At 32.4% G+C, this 21,986-nt stretch overlaps 1 protein-coding gene, 1 long non-coding RNA gene and 1 other non-coding gene across 3 annotated transcripts; all 3 read left to right on the top strand.

Annotated features, from left to right (window-relative positions):
* Window positions 1–2,433: 2,433 nt before the first annotated feature.
* TRNAG-GCC (transfer RNA glycine (anticodon GCC)) lies at window positions 2,434–2,504 on the top strand. The gene has a single exon. It is a non-coding gene; the product is annotated as a tRNA-Gly (tRNA).
* A 4,289-nt stretch (window positions 2,505–6,793) lies between these two features.
* LOC140742341 (uncharacterized) lies at window positions 6,794–10,834 on the top strand. Its single transcript, XM_073073248.1, has 2 exons — window positions 6,794–8,639; window positions 9,175–10,834. The coding sequence occupies exons 1-2, from the start codon at window positions 8,471–8,473 to the stop codon at window positions 9,402–9,404; spliced, it is 399 nt and encodes a 132-aa protein (XP_072929349.1). The 5' UTR covers window positions 6,794–8,470; the 3' UTR covers window positions 9,405–10,834.
* A 7,451-nt stretch (window positions 10,835–18,285) lies between these two features.
* On the top strand, window positions 18,286–19,630 carry LOC140742340 (uncharacterized). The gene is made up of 2 exons (XR_012102270.1): window positions 18,286–18,959; window positions 19,167–19,630. It is a non-coding gene; the product is annotated as an uncharacterized LOC140742340 (long non-coding RNA).
* Window positions 19,631–21,986: the final 2,356 nt, after the last annotated feature.

Raw genomic sequence — 21,986 nt, 5'->3', positions numbered from 1 at the left:
AAAGTATGTCTCCCTTACCACACCTGTCAAACCAGAACACTGCAGCACCTAACATTACCATTATTAGACATAAATACGCGTGGCGGTGGTGCCGTCGGACCACAAAGTTGAACCACAAAAGGTTCTATCAACTTCAATAAAAGCTGCTAAAATAAATAAAGTTATGTAAGAGGGCGAAAATAATATAAACAAAAACACCCATTTATCAACTTGACGTCACACGAGGCTGCAACCCATCTCCGGCAGCTACCTGAGCGGCATAATCCTTAGTAAACAGATTTGTGATGACATGCTCCCGTGTCATATATAACGTCGTTCTGACCCAGTTTTCCAGCGTGATATTAGATGAAGAATATTGTAAATGTGTTCTTGTTTTTTAAAAATTATTTTCTAATCTTATAGACCCTAGAATTTTCTGTATGCAGTGGCATAGAGTGAGAACAAGCTGCCCAGGGCGGAGCTTAAATTAGTCGTGCCCTGGGAAAAAATGTTTTTATAACAAAACAATGTTGGGTAATTTTACCGCCTAGTAAAAGAGCTGTAGGGGTGCCAAATTGAAGACCGAAAAATCGCATCTTTTGCCGAAAATACCTACACTTTACACATATCACCCTGGTGGATATTTTAATCAGATTCATCAAATGGGCGCCGCGGACTCTGTCAGAAAAAATATAACTGAGTAATTGTGTTAGGGAACGTTGATATAAGCAAAAAATGTAATTATCACATTTATCACACTGATATAACAAAATATACAGCTGCGAAACTATCTCAAATCATGATAATAATTTCATTCACTCTTCCATCTATAGATCCATTCATCCATTCGGCTTATTTACTATTATAATTACATCTTCATCATCAACCCATTATCGTCCCCTGGGCACGGGTCTCCTCTCATAATGAGAAGGATTAGGCCATAGTCCATCGAGCTGGCCATGTGCGTATTGGTAGACTTCACATACCTTTGAAATTTTTTTATAAATCTCTCTGGTATGCAAGTTTCCTTACAATGTTTTCCTTCACCGTTTAAGCAAGTGATAATTAATTTCTAATACGTTATAATTACATCTACCAAGTCTAAACCCAATTCAATGGGCCGGCAGAATGTATTTAAGATAAAATGAAATCGATTTCTATATCGCAAACTTGCGTCAAACGTAATTCTCCAGACTTCATTGTTGTCGTAACTAAAATATAAAAGGGTCTAAAATAATTTTCGTTGAAAGGTCTTCGTAGGACTTTATCGCTTTGTGTATCTTGTGATTGGGAGTTTAGGGAGGTTAAAGTGAAATCGTTTAATCGAAGACTCGATTTCTTTAACCGAAAATCAGTCTTTTGCACCGATACAACGCAAATAATCGATTAAAATTACCCGAAAATCGCAATCTTGTTTCTTATTTGCATTTGCATAACACCTTCCTACTTTTTAATCACGTTTTTTTCGTGTTAGTCTCTTGTTTTTTTAACAATCCAAATTGTGAACAACACGAAATTATAGGTGAGTTTTTTTCGTATGTACCTACTATATTCTCATAGCTGCTAATTATTGCTGTTCATTTATATTAAATAAGAAATTTTGAGCGATCCACTTCGATACACGTTCTGTTTGCGTATCGATTATTCTGACTTCGAATCGAGTCGATATCAAAATCGATAATTTTCGGGAAGAGTCGCCATCTCTGCTTTCTAAGGGTAGAGGCGATAGCAATCATAACATAGAGATCCCGAAATTCAAGAGCGGTTCGGAGCGGCTTGATTAAAATTGGCGACAGAGAGAAATATTTTTGAAATAGAAAATAGAGCTAATGTTTATTTTATGTAGGTACTGGTATACATTGTTTTATGTATATAGTATACAATATACATGTAGTTACAAGGAGAAACGTAACCTAAAACCTTGTAAAGCAATTTAAATATTTTAAATACAATTTAATAATAGCATTTTAAATATATCAAATATTTTTAACTCTTTATTCATTATCTATAGGCAAGAGTTCAGAATTTATTTGACAAAAAGTCAACCAATACTCTTTATTCAATATTATTTTGTTAGCAAGCTATTGGCGAAAAAATCGTAACATGGATCCATACTTTCCAATATATTTTCTCCTTTTAAGTAATGATTACGACTGATATTCGACCATTGGACGAACTCTCCTTATTAATACGCTTTTTTTTAAAGTTACAGGCTATTTAACATTTTGATACAAAAATGCCTAATTAGAAAGGTACTCAGTATAAGACCACTTATTGTTGTTTAATTAAAATGTAGGTATTATTATTACAGAACATCTGTGTTAACACTATTATTATTCAAGATGACATATTGCAGTTGTATATATGAAGCAATTATGAAGCAATATTATCATGTCAATCGTATATAAGAAGTTTTCTATTTACATAAATGTAATTTTAAATGCACTTTACATAGCATCGGTGTTTCAGTGGTAGAATGCTCGCCTGCCACGCGGGCGGCCCGGGTTCGATTCCCGGCCGATGCAACTTTTTTTTTATATACCAAATCAATGTAACAATTAACACGAGAAGTAAATCAGTTTAATCATTAAGGATCCCTTCGTAGGACAAAGTAAGATATTTATTTTTTATAATATAGAGTTAGCAAACAAGTGTGCTGTTCACGTGATGTTAAGTGACCACAGTCGCCAATAACCAACTGTATTCAACCGCATATTAAGGGTCCTACGGAGTCCTACCTGAAATCAACCATAAATATATTCCTACCCGAGATCGGATACATTTCTACTCCTGAAAGTCTAATACCACTCTGCTCTCCTAGGTCTCTACTTTACCACTCCCTTCAAACGAACACAACATAGTTTTACATAGGTGTGATGGTGGCCTCCAGTATCGAATATAGAGTTCTACAGGTAGAGTTGAAGGTGGTAGAACCCTTCGCGGTTCAACTCCGGCGGCATCACCGCTACACCTATTTCTGTCTATTAACAGTAGTGTTAAGCGCTGCTATATTCTGATTTGAAAGGTGTGGTAAGCGAGACGTACATAAATTTTCCGAGGCGTTCCAGCTTAGTCCTCACTAGCGGCACATCTGTGGCAGACTTCAGGTAGGAATATCTAATCTAGGGTTCATTACAGATGTCCATGGGCGGCAGTAGCCACTTACTATCAGGTTGACTGCATGCTCGTCTGCTACTGCTATATTATATAAAAAAGTTATAGAGCTTTTAATCATTTATTAATTACGATGTCCTAAGAATAATTCCATAGTTATCGTCACGACTTCACTTTAAATCGATCAGAAACTTCACTAGCATAGCGCATAAATCATAAGTTCATGGTTACAAGAATATAAATGACGTCATTCACGCCATTACTATGAAGTTCATGCGAAAAACAAATGACGTCAATTACACTCCATCGAAACTGTAAAAGCCATAGATATATTATCCTACTGATGTAAGCATATTTATTTATCGATCTGTAACCAGAGACAAAGATCTTTCTGCCTCACTCTAACCAATATTTTGGAATACTGTTAAGTTTCTTTTGATTAGCCCAAACCAATCCATTTTATATCAAATTGTCTTGTAGGTATTGTATTTTTTGTAAGGGTCTCCTTACGGCTTCTGCTGCCATTACAGTTGTTAAGTCAGGTAAGATAATTAAGTTTTGTAAGTTAGTTTTTTTTATTATTTATATTACCAAATACCAATACATATTGCCCTCCTTTAAACGTATTAGACTTAGTTTAAAAGAAGATAAACATAATATAGGTACCGAATAGGTACCCATTTAAGCTGTACCTATCTACTAATTTCCTCACGACAAGGTATTTCACTATTGGAATTTGCAACTCGATATTCAAAATGGTTTACCAACTTCTCTAGACATGCTTAGTTACCTAGGTATTCGGTGTAGGTATGTAGGCGTGAATAATTTATTGCAACCAATTCTAACTAGTTCTAAGATGCCACCAGTGTCTCCATTAAATTAGAAATGGGCCGTACATCACGCTTTATGGTGGTAATATTGCAAATTAGAATAGATGGCACTACGAGGTTTTGTTCTCGGCTTATGCAAAGTGTCTAGATATTATTTATGTGAACATTTCATTCTCGCATATCTGCTTGCGCGTAAACCCGTGAAAAATGTTACAATTTTTACACAAAAATCTATTTTCTACCTGTGCGTGAAATTCCCGTAAAATATGCGAAAAAGTCGTAAGTTTAATAAAGGAAGTATTTTTATAAACAAGGACTATTTGAAACGGTAAAATCAAACATTAGGTACATAACGCCATCTGTCGGATATTTGTAACACTATATGAAATGCGTCCAGCCCATACGTACCGTACAACACAAAGTACCGAAGTGTTTGCTAGATGGCGTAGTATTGTAAATAAAATGCAAATATTTACTAATAGAGGTCGCTACAAGTGAAAATATTTTAATATCATACTTTTTACGTACTTATTTTAAATAGTTCCACGCATTTTATGAGCTTAAATGCTGTAATCCAGAAGTTATCCATAAGTGTGATCACCAAAACTATAAAATTGTAGCTTTTAAATACAAATTTACTAACTTACTTTAAATGTCTTTACTTATAATGCCTGTACAGGCCTTTACTAATTTTGATGAAACTTTTACGTAAGATACTACCTGCACACACACGCTACATAGGATAATATTTTTTTTTTATTCCCGATAAAAGATAGTAAAGTCGTCCCTTCATAAAATAAAAAAGCACATACCGAAACGCCTATGGTATAAATGCTTTTGTTTTTGTTTTTGAAAAGCCGTACTGACTTAGGTGAAATGTTCATTAAACTTGAGAATTAGAATAGGTATAATACATGGGCGTACCTGACATGGACTATGAATCAATAAATCGGCCAATAGGGTTGAAGTCGTCAGATTAAACTGTTAATTGTTTTGGTTTTAATCATAATCCGTAATTTAAATAATATGTTATTAACTGTTTATATCTATCATTTCCTAGTACATCTTGAATCGACTGTTACATATTATGTTTACTTATCTCATAGAATAAAAAAACATCATAAATATTGTTAGTCTAACTATAACTACATTGTTACTCTGAAACGTTCACTAAACTGTAAACTTTTGAATTATACTATTTATTTAGATTACTTTTATACCTTTCTTTGAATAAGCTTACCAATCATTTTTATTTTTTAACCCCCATTTAATATTTGCTCAAAAGACGAGATCGTAAATAGTGGCACAAAAAATGGCTTGCCTTAACCCGTCACAGTCACTTTAGAAATGTCAAAATAACTCTCTCGATGCCAAATAACTGTTGTTTTATAGTTTTATTTGTGTAAATTCTGGAAAAAATGCATCGAGATAGAGTTGATCGCGGTTTTCCGATCCTTATATCCATCCGGGGCGCGTTATATTACGCGACAGTGGATATAATCCGGTGTTTTTGTTATTCGAACCTTCAAGCTCCGAAACGTCAAAGTGTTTTTATGTTGTTTTACGCGATTTTTTGTTTGAAAACACAGAGTTATTTATCGTATTTGCGAGTAATTAGGTGAATAAGTGGTTTAATTGTGGTAAATGCCCTTTTTTGGTGATATAATGGTGCAGTGAAGTGCTAAGGTGAGGTTAGTTTTTGTTCCCGCTTTTATCCTGTTTTGGGATCTTGTCCCTGGTTCCTGTCGGCAGTTCGGTGAGTACTAGCCCGTAAGTTGTTATTAAAAGGATTTCCAAAAGTTTTCAAGTGCCTTTGAAAAGATTTAAAAGAAAGTAAATGTTTGTTTGTATACTATGTATGTAGTTACTAAAGACAGACATCCGCAGTTAATATAGACTCTTCTGTGAGAATTTGTTACATTTTATTGATATGCTACCAGATAAGTCATGACATTAAAGAAAAACAATGACTGTACAACTTTTGTCTGACTTAAAAAATGTTACTTGTTGAATCACTGTCAGTGGAGAATTTCAATTATTTAAAGTGTTATTGTTTATATCAACACTGGATCTACAAACTGTTAAACTATCATCAATGTTTTATTAATTTTATTTAATTATTATTTCAAACCCTATTCCTAGATATCAGGTTCGAGTCCTGAATGACACGTGTTCTTCCAGTGTCTTATGAAAAATAATGCGTAAAATAGGTGGAGTATGGGTTCGATTCCCATCGATGTAATATTGAGCATGGTAATTGATGTATGCAAGAAGTTAATCCCACTACTGGGTATAAGTTGTTCCACGCCACCACCAAACCAATCTAAATAAAAGGTTTAGTGGCTAGCTTGGAGTTTTTGGATTGGTAATGTAATAGTCACTATGATAAATAACTATCTGTGATAAAAAAAAATGTTATGTTGAACTTCAAGTGATTGGGTTCAACTCCCAATAAAAGTATTTGTTTCATACTCTCTTATGGAGGGTTCAAATCCCATCTTACCTAAGATACATTAAGCATATATTTGATAATGATTTATTTGTTATATTGAGAAGCTTAAGCAAAGTTTACAACTTCGATTGATTGGGTTCGACTCCCACTAAAAGTACTTGTTTCATGCTTTGTTATGGTGGGTTCGAATCCCATCTTACCCAAGTTACATTGGGTACATATTAGTTATGATTTCTACAGTATGTTAAGAATTTTAAGCAAAGTTTAAAACTTACAAGTGATTGGGTTCGACTCCCATTGAGGGTAATTGTTTCTTACTTCATTATGGTGGGTTCGAATCCCATCTATGTTACATTGGAATCATATTTCATAATGAGTTTTTCGCTAAGTTATAACTTATAGCAAAGTTTAAAACTTATGAGTGGATTGGGTTCGACTCCCATTAAGACTAATTGTTTCATACTCTTTTTTATGTTGGGTTCAATTCCCATCTTACCTATGTTACATTGGGCATATATTTGATAATAATTTCTATTGGGTTCGACTCCCAACACATAAATATGTCTTATTTTTTTCTGACGCTTTTAAATCCAAGTTCGATTCTTGGACTCCTTATTACAACTGTTGTAACAATATGTCACAATTCACATGAGTATAGTGGGTTCGACTCCCAAGAAACTTTTTAACAAAAGTTAATATATTGGTGCACACCAGTGTATTTTGTAGTGGTGGTAGTGGTAGTAAAAATTGTTACATATAACTATGATGTACCTAATTGTCCAAGTTCGATTCTTGGAATAGGACCAACTGTATTGTAAGTAATAGTATGTGAAAAGCGTCATAAGAGGATACGAGTGGGTTCGATTCTCACACTTTATTTGAGGGCAGCAATTCAGACTTATACTAAGAAATTATGGGTTCGACTCCCAATTGTAATATCTATGGTTAAATTTGACAATATGATAAATATATATTAGTGGTACTCGACTGAAGGATATGGTAAGGCAATTATACTTATATGAAACTTATGAAAACATCAGAAAATAATCTCAACTCTATATTGTTAAGTAAAATTTGTATTATAGTACGTCTAGTACATAAAAAACCAAGTTCGAACCTTGAAGTTCTTTTTTGTATGGTTTCAATGGTATGTGTGGGTTGATAGATTCATTAATTCTTTAAGTTGGTATATGGGTTCAACCCCCAGTAAAAAAACATATTACTGAATGGTAAGGTATTATTGTTGTTACAAGAATCTTTGAGGGTTTGAATCATACATTCACTTTTGTATTGTAGATCTTAGTAATGTTTTACCAGGTTCGATTCCTGATAAGGTAAATGTTTATGTAAGATTACTCTATAATTCTCAACGATTGATATATAAATGTTTTTTTATTATTTATATTCAGCAAGTAATTTGATACTTTCAATTTTTTAAGCGAAGTATTTATAAAAAGCAATACGGGGGCATTATTTTTCACGCCTTTTTAGAGAAATTTACTAACGAAAGTTGTACATTCATAAATATTTGTTGTATGTTTTCACAGAAGGGCTTATTATTGTAATATCATAAATTTAGTTTTAAGTAATTCAGTAACTGAGTTTGTTTGTCTTTTTTGGAGATCTTTTCCTATATTATATTTTATTTTTAACAATTTGAAACTATGGTGCCATTACATATTTTTTTACTTTTAAAACTTTAATAATATTGTATGTCAACTTGTTCACAAAATATGAAGAATTTTTCTTTTTTTTAATTATTTATATATTTTTGATTTTTATTTTAAAAAATAAAAAGTGTTTGGTGTTTCTTTTTTATAAAAAAAATATACCCATTCCCCCCTCTGAAGAGCAAAGAGAAATTAAATAAATTTTAATCTGTTGGTCTTATTATTTACCTACCTCATACGATCCTAATTCCTATCCCTCCACCCTGACAATAAACGACATTTATGACTTAATAAATTACATGTTTTCTTAATGGTATTTTTGAGAAAACATGCCTCGACTACTTTGTTTCATTTTGTGTGTCAAATAAATAATTCATACCCCACTGTGTTTTATTTCCCCTTGTTTCACCTAAGGTAACCTGGTTATGCCTACAGTTCCAGCTCAGTTCATACCAGGGAGGACGGGCGCTGGACTCCTACTGCTCAACGGCTTCACCTTCTACATGAAGAACCATCAGGCTCACGGCAAAAAGCAGTGGTACTGCTCGTCGAGAGACGTCCACGGCTGCAGAGCTGATGTCATCACGTACAAAGGCTCCGATGGCAGGGACTACATATCAATATTCAGAGGTCGGCACATCCACGATCCACCCCGCCTTCGTCAATGTCACGACGGTAGATATATAAGAGAAAAAGATTTTGTAAATCGCCTATCCCTTAATAAATGACTATTATAGAAACTAATTTTAAGTTCTAGCTTTAAGTATAGTTGTTACTACTTTTTAACGTTATAGTTATACATTTTTATTTTTCTGAATCATGTGATGTACATAATATTGATAATAAAGTACTTAGTGATTTTTTTCACGTGTCTTTGGAACGCTTGTAAATTATTAGAGAGACAGTCTACGTTTTGTGACGGTTTTAGAATACAGTATTCTGATTACAGAACCCTATGTTTTTTTTTACTTTTAATCAAGAAATAAAGAATGATGGTGTTTTATTTTATTTATTTTTAACTAAACTGTTTTTTTATTTAAATCTGTTTTTAGTATTTTCCTGTTTACAAGTGTGTGCCTGTTTTAATGTATGGTAATATATGAGGTATTAACATGAGGTTGTGTTACAGGTATATACTACTTGCCATCACACCGTTCAGGCAGTATGGTGCTCATATACAAAGACAACAAGTACTGGATCAACAATAGATACCAGAACACTATCAACTGGACGTGCAGAGATAGGAAGCGGACGGGCTGCAACAGCTGTGTTCAAACCACGGTGGAGGGTAAATACCTAAAACACAGGGGATTCCACAACCACGCTGACAACTACACTAAATATAACTTTAACGACTGATACCAAAAAAACTACTTCTCGCCAATCATTATCTCTGTTCAATCCTATGTCCCAAAAAATAAAAAAAATTGAGTTGAAACAAATTCTGCCAATAAAAAGTTTTGAGTAAGTGGAGTCTGAGTAAAAGCAATAAATGACATGTTTGTTATCTTTAAATGTTATCAATAAACAGATATCTGTTGACTGTTATTAATATGTGTTGCTTAGTCAAATGTACTTATGTTATTTCAACTTTTTGTATGTTATCTTATGATGGTATTCTTAATCAATTGAAATTCTGTACTTATGGAGCTAGCAGACTGCATCAGTAGACTAGAATATGAGTTTATTTGTTTCATTCTTCTTACTACAAATTATAATATTTTATACTTTATATTATATCACATCCCAAATACTTGTTTAAATTAAATAGTCTAAAGATTTTTTGGCTTCCAGTACTTAAAACAACATTATTTCCATTATTTTTTCCATATATTGTCTATTTATCACATTACAAATAACATGTTAATTCCTCTAATATATTAGTGTGGAATGTCAATAGGTCATCTTGGCTAGAGGAGTATGTTTAAATATTCGAAATAAAATGAAAAGACATCCATAGATATTAATTCTATGGCTATTACATATTATAAATATATTGTATCATATGATAATACTTAGATAAATTCAGCTTAAATTATATTAGGCATGTTAGTTTTAATTAGAAATATACATAGCGCTGTGAAAATACTTAAAATATATTTAATGATGACTTTTTGTGGCCAATTTTTCTAAATATAAACAATTTTACTTAGCGAGTCAATAGTAAATAAAAAATATGTGGGTGTACTTAGCTTGTATAAATTAATTATTTAAAATAGTGTTCTATATTCCGGTTTGATAATAGAATTAATTTAGTGAAAATTATAATTTTTTAATTAAGAAATGTGTAAAATTATTGTTGTCACATAGTGACCGAATAATAATTTGGTGAAAATATTTTATGTACATAAATTAAAAAAAAAAAGTTTCTTTTTTATTAAATATTATGAGCATTATTTAATTATAGTATCCTAAAATTATTTAGACAATATTAATCAATTGTAGTTATTATCTTCAAGTACTGCCTGGGTAGAATGTGATGACGTAGGTTTTCTTTACTTCATTCCAAATGTATGTTTTTGTAGAGATAGCATGATTAGTTGTACGTTTCTTTTGCCAACGTAAACCCCTTAAGGAGTTATTTTTTGCAAAATAAATATTTTATTTTATTTTTTGTATATGGGTGATCGTTGATTTGTGGCGACTACATTTATATGTACTTATCAATATATCCCGTATAGATATTTTTCAATTGTTAAAATATTGAAATATACCCATTTAATATATAATATCACCAAACGTAATTAGCCGCTGAGAAATTTTGTAATCCGTATTACATAAAACTGGTTTCACAATACTTTGTTGATCGTTTCAAAACTTCGCCAATAGATGGCGTTAGCAGGTGTAAATCGTGTGCGTAATAGAATAAGGATAATGATACAGCGGTTTTAATTTGTATATTGTATATAAAAAATCACGTGTAATGTGCACAATTAAGATAATTATAAATTCCTTTGTAAGTAGGACGCTCAATGGTAATCACTTAGGCTCTATTTATACCAGTATACCGTGGATTTTGTTGATAAAATTGTTGAATAGGAACATGTGGTAAGGGCCTGTGCAGTTGCGGGGATAATTATTGTTAACTTATCAAGTCAGCTAATCGTCTAACATATGATGGATTAGGGTGGCCAGTCTTCATGAAATAAACAATTAACTAACATGTTACTTGTGATTAATCATAATCATTGCCATGTATAATTTTGAATACTACTTTAGTTCAGTCTAATTAGTCAATGTAGGTTTTTTAATTTAATGCGTTATTTAAGTGCCTGGTATGTATTTGTGTGCAATTTAAGGAACAAAAAGTACGCAGAGACTGCCTCCTGTGCGCAAGCCCTAATCTAGCCCTTAACTTTTTTCAATTTATTCTTTGTACTACAATATCGTAAATCGTGTATCTCACCCGATATACTTTGTCTAAATAATTTAAACAAAAGCTTAAAGCTGATCTATTCCATATCTATAGCTCAATAATTTAATAGTCTAAAAAGTTACTTAGTAATTTCTACTTTATTGTGTAATGAAGACTTAATATTAGTGTAAAATTTAAAATATTTAATTTTCTCTCGTGCCAAATTTTACTCTTCGAAAATTTTGTGATCGTGATCTGTGTCAAAAACCTGTAAATTGTATAGCTTTTTTAAATATCTACTCTTAAGTCTCATTGTTTTTCCCTATTACTAAATATAATTAAGTAGAAACATGAGAAAATTTGTTTTTATTCTTACTTCCATTTTTTTAATTAATTTAAAGTGAAATTATATAAGTTGGTTGATTTAGAGCTTAAAATAAGGTATTTACTTAAATACGTTTTTAAATCTTGTACAATATCTACACACACACGCACAGACACATTCATATTCTAGACACTACACGAAATAATGATGTTGTTACATTTTATGTTTTTCACAAAAGTAATACGCAATATTAATGTTTAAATACGTATACAATAATGGAAGCTATATGTAATTCGGTTATAAATTTGTTATGTCAGTCTACTAATAAAAAAGTTTGAATAAATATATAAAAATAAAAATATTTTCAGCTAAATTTATTCGTACGGTGAGCGGGAAGACTTTTATAATGTCGAAGAATTTCACATACACGAAGCACTATCAGATGAAGATGGGGATACGATGGAAGTGCTCCAGACACTACTCACAGTCGTGCAACGCTTACCTGGTGGTCAATGATGAGGGTACCATCTTGAAGAGATGTGAGGTTCACACACACTCGCCCTTCCGGTACTACCGTAATCAGGATGGGGAGTATATGCGGATATAGGTTTTAAAGTAGGACCGTCATGCGGCACTTCTAGCTTGAAGTAGTTCTGGCGACTGTTATTTTGCCCAGGACTAGCAACACGTCGGTGAATGACTTCAGAACCTTGTTATATATGGAGCTCGTTACAGGTGTACATGGTCGGCACAGGTCACTTTCTACCTGGTGAACTGCGAGCTCGTTTCTACTTCAATTTAAAAAAAATAAACCACTACACTTCACCATCACTGTGCTATTAACGTACCGTATCGTGAAAAGTATTAGACTAATTCCTAGTAGTCTAGAATCTAGATCATTGAGCCACATTTTTAATACCTTTAATACCCAATACGTTCCTAGCACGATCATAGTATAATACAATGTAGTAGCCAGACTTTATAGATTAGTAATAATACGAGTAAAAATTGAGTGTCTTGAGTCAATTGAAAATTATTATTTTTATTTTGTGCTATTGTCCTTCTTTTGAAAATAAATTTTGGTACTTAATTTAAGAAATAGTAAATCCCATAAATCTTTCAGCTATAATAAAAGAAGTTAATGTAATAAATATTTTAATGATTAATTTAAATTTAATTATATTTTTGCTTCCTATAAATTTATTTCATAAAGAACAATATTTAAATGTAATTTTAAACAAAGTTTATGTTTATTCTTTAAGAATTTAAAAATGTTGACTTCACATAATCTACTACTTTTAGTACTAATGTATAAATATTATTAAAGATTAGTCCTTTTTGACGTATCTGTGTATAGTTATTTAAAAAGGTAATTATGTAATAGTTATATTTACATGCAATTTTTTGTCATTTATTTTTATTTAAAAAAAAATAAGTTCATGTATCTCGTACATGTACTCCTCGAAGTAGCTAACAAAATTATTTAAAACTTTAGTAGTAAGATTTGATCCATACGTATTCACATAAAGTAGGTAATAAAATTATTGTAGTACATAACTTAAAGCAATTGCAAAAGAAATTTGATTGAAGGATATGAAATGTAGGTGTGGGGCTGTATAATCTGTATATTACTATTTATTATTAATAATTAATATTATTACTTATTAGTATTTGTACAGATTTTACCGGTAACATAATATTTATTATATCAGTTTAAAATTCACTGCTCGATAATATACTGTTTATATGTGAACTTATTATGTCTAATTTAAATGATGCAAAAATGTAAATTTATTTTATTACCTGTAAATGTGCCTAATTTAGTGTTTTCGTCAACACTTTAAAATAACACATTCTAATAAATTTATTGAACTCATAAACCTATGCGTGAATTTTATTTATTTTATCAATATCTCACTATTATATAGAACTGCATTTTATTTATTATTTGTAGATTTTGGAAATAAAAATATTGTCAGGTGTGTTTCTTAAGTATTTAAAATGTCAAATTTTCATTATATAGGCGTATTAATCAGAATTTAAAATCGAACGAATAAAAAAAAGATTTCAAAAACGTTTCTATTTCTAACACAATACCATACCATTGGCTATACTCCTTATGTCGAGAAGGATGGAAAAATTGGTACGTCCGGTACAGGTCGTTTTTACCACGCTTTTATTACCTTGACCTGTATGTACATATGTATGTAATGGAATCTTTTAACTCAATTTTACTTTTAATGGTCTGATTAATTTTAAAATTTTGAACAATTATCAAGAACTGATGACAATACACGATTTAAATCATTTTATCCCGTTCACCTCATCGGGATCGTCAGGAATCAGGATTAACGATTTTCCTTGTGCGATTTTAGCGTGGTTTTTAGTTTTTTAAACTATATTTTTTTATTTCCTTTGCGTACGGAACCCTATAATGATAATTTATTTTTCTTGCACTTTTGCATGCATAAGTATAGTCCGCGTAAAACTGCGATTCCGCTCTGAATATAGAAATGAATCGCGTCTCTATAGCAAATTGTATGACTACACCTGCTTGCAACAACTTCAGAGCGGACTAGCAGTTTGGCGATAACTATACCTATATAAAACTTGCTAAATGTATATTTTTTATAGAATACACCACACCTCTGCAATCATGCTATTATATTAAAATTATTATTTTATTTTTATCATTCGTTTGCATTTGTTATCTGTATTCGGAAATGTAAAAATAGTTTTATTTTTATATTGTCTACTTAATAATAAATAATAAAAAGTTGGCACTATGTATCTGGTTCTAGCAAACTACATCCGTATGGCTCACGGCAAGATATTTATTATGAAGGAGAGTTACACATATGCGAGGCACTGTAAGGTGAAAGGCGGGTACAGGTGGAAATGCTCCAGGCAGCACTCCCAGGGCTGCAATGCGTATATGGTAGTGGATGATAGTGGCTTCATTGTTAAAGGGAATACAGAACACACACATACGCCGTTCGATTATTATTGTAATAAGAATGGAGAGTATGTGCGCTTGTTTTAAGTATATATACATAATATAATTAATAAACATTTGAAGTGTCTGTCTGTGTTTTACCACTTTGTCGGGATATTACTTATTTATATATATTTTTTTGCCTATATTTTTTTATTTTGTGTTTATCAGTTGTTAGTACCTAGAATTACTTGTTTTGGTCTTATCCTATTTTTATATAAATATATTAAATAACGTAACTCTAATTTGGTATGGTTAAGAATAGTATTGTATTAAATTAACTTTTTTGTGACTTTTAATTAAATAATAGACAAAAATATATTTGAAAAAATAAATTACTTAAACTATCGTATACTTACATATGTTATTAATTATGGTGTACATACTGCTAAATAGCTACTCATAAGCTATATAATTCACATGCTTAATTTTCAGCGACTTTCATAAGAATAGAGTCTGGCAACGTCCTAGCGATGTTGAACACGTTTACCTACTTCAAACATTACGGTCTGAAGACTGGCACCAGGTGGCAGTGCACTCGCCACTTCTCCCAGCACTGCAACGCTTACGTCATACTCGACGGTGACGGCGTGGTCATCAGGTCCAACCAGGTTCATACACACGAACCGTACAAGTACTATCAGAATCCAAATGGAGTCTACTTTAAACTTAAAGTGTAATCGTAGGTCTTAGTAGTGCTCTGCTATACTCTCTTAATTGACGTCAATTATACCTATCAAGTGCATTTTTTATCTATAATATGTGTACGAAATGATAATATTATGTTTGATCGTCAAGAAGTTTTGTTTCATACGTTACAGAACAGATAATTTATTGTTCCATACTGATGACATGATAATTGTACTGGCTTTTAACGTAAATCGTCGACTTTGTAAAAAGTCGAAGATGGGACCAGTTAACAGTATGATGTTCACCAATAATGATATTTCTGTTCCTAGTAGATGTAAATACTATTAATATCTACAGTAAAAATATCACTGATCATTTTAGCTACCGAAGGAAGTATCTAATATTTCGTTGAAAATGAAGTTACCAGAATACCAATACTAAGATTCTAAGATGTTTATGTTATTCCTACTTCGTTTATCTGTATAAGAGGCACTGACACGGGACTGCAACGTTCATGACAGCATAATGCCAAAGAAAAAAATTACCTTAGTAATATGTAACCTTTAAAAACGAAGCCTTTTAAGGCAGTCCTTGAAAATTTTCAACGCTTTTCATGTGTAAAATTTAATAGCCTTTTCCAGATACAATTATCCGGATTTTAACACTTGAAAACAGCTTACAAAAGACATCTAAATGTCGGGAAATTCCAGACATATTGAAAATTCATAAAATGGCTAGATCCGGAAAAAAACCAACAGTTACTTATCTTTAAGCTGGTATTCAATAAAGTATATAATGATATACTAATACTATAAAGTGTTATAAAATAATTTACTCTATCCAAAGATCGCATCAATGACACTAAATGCATTTTTTTATATATTATATCTTAAATGATTGTAAATGTTTAATAATTTTACACTTATTTTTTGTAATTTTCAAAATTTGATGGCAAATAGGCATTGGATTCATCACCTAATGGACTTCGGGTATGACCTCAAAAAGACCTCTAATTGGACTACACAATGGTATAACGTGCTACATACCAAATCGGTATTTGTTTAAGATTTTTTTTTTTTAAATCCATAGCTGAAATATCGCTGAATAAATGAAAAATATGTTTTGGGATAATTACTTTTTGTATAAGATTGAAGTAGAAAAAGCACTTGCAATCCATATGAAGGTAGTTTTGCCGCCCTTGGACATCTGTAACCAACACCATATTGTGATTGGAAAGGCTAAAAGCCTAACACGCAAAGAAGCCCCTTCACGTGAAGATGATAGAACAGGTTCTATCCGAACCAGATCGTAGATGCGTTGTCATCCCTTAGCAATAAGGTAACCAACCACATATGTAAGTCAGACGGCATTCACAGTTGCACCCTTCCACCGAAACTTAGAACTGCGTCACACAAGTTTTGTCACTTATGTTTTTGTAAAACATTAATTTGTGAGTTTACTTCTATAAAGGACCTACCTTCCTACTTCAATTTATACATGAATACGTATATGAAACTCTATATCAAATATAAAGATATGAACATAATATTTTTTTTATATTTTTATTTTGAAAAAATTAAATGTGTTTTAATATTAATCAACATGAGTACCAATCTTAAATATTTATAACTTAATATAGTCATGTAGCATGTAAGTGTATAAAATAATGTAAGAAAGTAGTGGTATGGTTTGTATTTATTGTTAAATTACATATATGTTTGTTGTAAATATGGAATATTGTGATAATCTTCCAGCGTTTTTTTTTTTAATATAAATTGTTACGTGTATATACGTTTATATACGTAACACGTGTATATACGTAACAATTTACACAACTACACCAAGTAACTTTTTATTTATTTATATTTTCACTAATTAAATCAAATGGGTATTTAAAAGTAAGACATTAGAAAGCAAATTTTATAAAGCTGGTATAGTCCGCGCCAAACCGCTCTGAGCTTGTTGCGAGCAGGGAAAGTCATTCAATTTGCTATGGCGATGTGACTCATTTCTATATTCAAAGCTGACTAGCAGTTTTACACGGATTATAGGTACTATAGGTCAGAATGGGGTACTGGGAAAATATTACATAAAAATATAACCCGCAATATAGCTTGTTAAATTTATTGGAGACTTATTTTGTTCGCAGTTCAGTTCTTAATAACAAGAAATAACAGTCAAGTAATATTACGTAACAATTATGTGTATCATAAGCACATAGATATGTCGGCGGGGGCCGTCAGGTGGCGGTGCAGACGCCGTCATTGCAATGCTTACTTGGTATTGGAGGATGATGGAGAAGTACGTAAGAAGAATGAGGAACATACACACGCGCCAACTGAGTATCGTGTTATTTCCGGAATGTATGTCAGGAAATAAAGATTTGATTTTTATTAAAAAAATTGAAGGATCTATCCCTCTATCAAAATGATTATTGATTTTCTTATAAAGTTATAAATATAAAATTTGATCTGTTTCCGTTATTAATTTAGGTAGTTAGGTTAAGTTTGGTTCTAAAAGTAATAAAACCAAAATTGTAGATAACCCTATTTGAGACGGTAAATGTTCTTACAAATTTTCTGTGTGACGAATACATTTTCTGCTAGAACGACAAAAAGATTTGCACTCTTTTTCCAAGATAGCGGTGACACGAATGACTCTACTTGGACCATAGATTAGTAAAGATACTTCGCCGCCTTGAAATTGAATGAAGCCACAAACGGCTTATTTTAGTAAGTTTTTTTTTGAATTCTTGACAAATAAAAACATTTATAGACAAAATTTGCGAATAAATAACTAATATTGCGTAATTTACGTATTTCAAATATTTTAGCACGGAGACGTGGCAAAACTTTTTTACGCAACTATTTCAATTCTCAAAACCGGGTACATTTTCTTGTTAGGAGTGAGTAATCTTTACTAATCTATGACTTGGACCTATCTTCACACAAACTGCCCTTGACATCCAATAAGTTAAATTGCGTCCTTGACTTTTCCACCGACCTTCGCTCAGACCAAAATTTGTTACATTTCAATGGACTAAGCTTTTTTTAAGTTTTATATTTGTGAACAATAAGAAAATTTATAATTTTAGACTAAAATTATCGCGGAATGAGACATTTTGTTATGTAATGGGTATTCACGATATGCGTTTAAAAAAATAATAATAATAAGAAAATTCTATGTATGTCTAGATACTAATTATAAGGATAAATAAGACACGGCTAAAGACAGCGAGTCGTTTCAATCATATCGCCTATTTGGTATTTTATTACTGTAAAACTTCTTTATGATTGGTTATTACAATAATTAATTATTACTCCTTATATAATTTTTGACTGTTTCAGTTAATTTCGTCAAAACGTTCAGGGGTAGTCGCGTGGCCTTATTGGACGACTACGTCTACCACAGGCATATGCAGTTGTCAACGGGTAGCATCCGATGGTGTTGTAGGTACAATAAGAATGGAAGATGGTGTAGATCCTCCCTCTTCCTGACGCACGACGGACTAGTATTAAAAAGGAACGGGAGTCACACGCACCCAGCACCAAACTATGCGATCACGTCGGGAGGTGTTTATTTTGTGAAGGAGTGAATTGTAGAATATAGGTACATATACTTTAAATTAAAGTGTTTTAATTCTATTGTATTGACAGTTTGGCGTTCCTCTAAATACGCTTCCACTATAAATACGAACTCTATAATGGGAAAAACTAGTAGTGAGTAAGATTTTGTCTCATTCAAAAGCGCTGGCTGGGGTCTGACGGCCCCTCCCTACGCCCGGAACGCTACGTCTCTGATTATATGTATTTTCAGCTGAATTCATAAAAACTTCGTCAGGGCGGACCATAGCGATGTATAAAGGCCACACTTTCTACAGGAACAAGCAGGTGTTGGCCGGTTGGAGGTGGTGTTGTTCCCAAGCCGCGACGCAGAAGTGCAGAGTTGTTCTGTCTTTAGACGAAGCGGGTGTTGTACTGAAGATAAACGACTTTGACCACAATCACCCCCCTCCGAAGTACTGTCTCACTTCAAAAGGAGTTTATGTTAAGATTCATTAAGTATTATGGAAGTGGTAGTATAATATCGTAAAATATCGCAACAAAAAACGCTTCACAAACAAACTTTTGTCTTGAATCCAGATTTAGATTACTCATGAATTCTCATTTTTGATTAAGAATTAACATAAATTTAACTGCTTAGGTGTAAGATATACCTAGAATTGTATTAAGATTATATTTATAAGAAACTTACTAATATATTGTATTTCGGTAACAGTACATTTAGTTATTTTTCATTTTGCTCAACCTTTTTTATAACTTACTGGAGGGCTGGGATCTTTAGAAATTGCAGAGGAACAAACTTAAGGAGACCTCGAAAAGATGTAATGACTATTAATCAATGATAATAAATGTTCTACCCACCAATAGTCACCCATCCAACTCCCAATCATGTTTGATGAAACTTTTTTACTGTGAAATAGTTATGTTCAAGCAGGCATTATACCTCTACAAATGATGTATTTGTAATAGACGAATTGAGGACTTTATTTTAAAGTGTGTTAAGATTTTCAATGAAACTAAAAGTAAATTGTTATTTTTTTCTTCTAGCTAAGTTCATCAAAACGACGTCAGAAAAGACTCTAGTGATGTTGGATATGTACACTTTCTACAGGCACATGTGCCTGACTTCTGGTATACGGTGGTATTGCACGGAAAATTCCAGGAAATGCAAAGCCTCTCTGATACTAACAGAGGAAGGTAGGATCGTAAAGAGGAATGATAAGCACAACCACGATCCTCCTGTATATCGTGTGATGCCGGGAGGGTTGTACTTTAAAATGAAGTACTAGTAGTAAAATTACCTACTACTAAATATTAAAAATAGTTTATAGGCCATAATTCTATGTAGGAATTAAATATCACTTACTAAACGGTGAAGGAAAACATCGTAAGGAAATCTGCATACCTGAGAGATTAATAAAAAAAAATCTCAAAGCTATGTGAAGTCTACCGATACGCACTGGGCCAGCGCGGTGGACTATGGCCTAATTCTTCTCATTCTGAGACCCGTGCCCAGCAGTGGGATAGTAATGGGTTGATGATGAATTCTATGTATGTACACGTATATATGTAATTTTTTTGTAGGAAGTTCCTTAAGCGCGGCTTGCCGTAGGTGTTAAAAATCGTCACGTTAGAAAAAGGCGGTATACATCTTCTATGTGTCCTGTCTTTTTATATACAAGTGAATGTGTACAAATTAGTGTCAATTTGAATAGAAAAGTATCATGTGCGGTCGTTCCTATAAGCTTGAAAATTATGTTTGTGTTATTTTCTGTGTCTATTTTGTAGTCATAATAATAAGTATTAATAAGACCAAAAATGTACGTAAATTACGGTAACTATTATCAATTATTATAATATAAACTATTCATTACACCTTAAGTAAATAATAGAATTAAGATATATACTAATATGTAGATTTATATTAACTACATAAAAACCAAAAATAGTATGATAATAAATGTTTATAATAATAGATGTTTATTTATTTGAAATTATTGTAATGTTTTCTTCAAAAAAGTTGCGAAATTTTCTTTAAAAGTCTTCATCTTTTGTTGCAGCCGTCCGTACACGGTAATTACTTTCCATCAGTTAGCTCATTATTCTTATTGCTAGATTTCATTACATTGTACAAAATACCTAGTTAATTTAATATTCCGAATAGACTTATTCAGATTAGAAAAAAATGACTTATAAATGCCGGAGACATACAAACACATAGCTAAGAAACCAAACCTTTGATTGGAGTGGGGAATTCTTAAGATACTGGCTTTCTCAGCATATCATCAATTTAATTGTTTATAAACAAGTATAATGTTAGTTACATACCTTCGAAACGCAAAGGAGAGCAACCATCGACGAAACCACAACGGTAACCAACAATTATACATAGTAACAAAAAAATGTTTTCAGTACTGCTCGTCAAAGGTAGGACCGGGAAGGACCTGCTAATGCTAAACGGATACACGTATTACCAGCACAAGCATCTCCGTGCGGGTTACAGATGGAGCTGCACCCAGATGGGCTCCAGGTCTTGCAGGGGGTTCCTCCACGTGGCGCACAACATGACGGTCGTAAGGGCCCAGACGGAACACACACATCCACCTTACACCTACTTCTTGCAACACAGAAAAAAACAAAAGCAAGAGTATGAGGTATGTGTTTTTTGTTTTATCGAAGAAGTTAGGTACCGAAGTCGATCTCAAGGAATGTAACAGGGAAATATGTGATAAGTAACTTACAAGGGTCCTATGAATGTTGGTCTTACTGGAAGGGTTAAATCTACGCATAGTAGCGAATAGGTACAGACTACAGACACTCAGTAAGGCTGGAATGGCCATCCGTTGGCTGCTATCGCTTCAGTAACTGGTAGGTTTATCGATTAAGTAGTGGCTAACTCACCTGTCAAAAGTTGCTCAGTGATTATTTATTAAGTAACTCTATACATTTTTTGAACAAAGTCCAACATGTACAGCTCGTCGGTCGCTCAAATAACAGATTTGACGTCCGAGCAGCAGCGGATTAGACGACTGCTCAGTAGCTTAAGCCGCGAGCCTGGTAGCCTATGCAACTA

The sequence above is a fragment of the Epargyreus clarus genome, unplaced genomic scaffold (assembly GCF_041222505.1).
Source record: "Epargyreus clarus isolate Ecla_fem2 unplaced genomic scaffold, WU_Ecla_fem_2.2 ptg000005l, whole genome shotgun sequence".
NCBI classification, from domain to species: domain Eukaryota; kingdom Metazoa; phylum Arthropoda; class Insecta; order Lepidoptera; family Hesperiidae; genus Epargyreus; species Epargyreus clarus.
The sequence above is the reverse complement of the archived record's forward strand: the minus strand, read 5'-3'. Positions and strand labels throughout refer to the sequence as shown.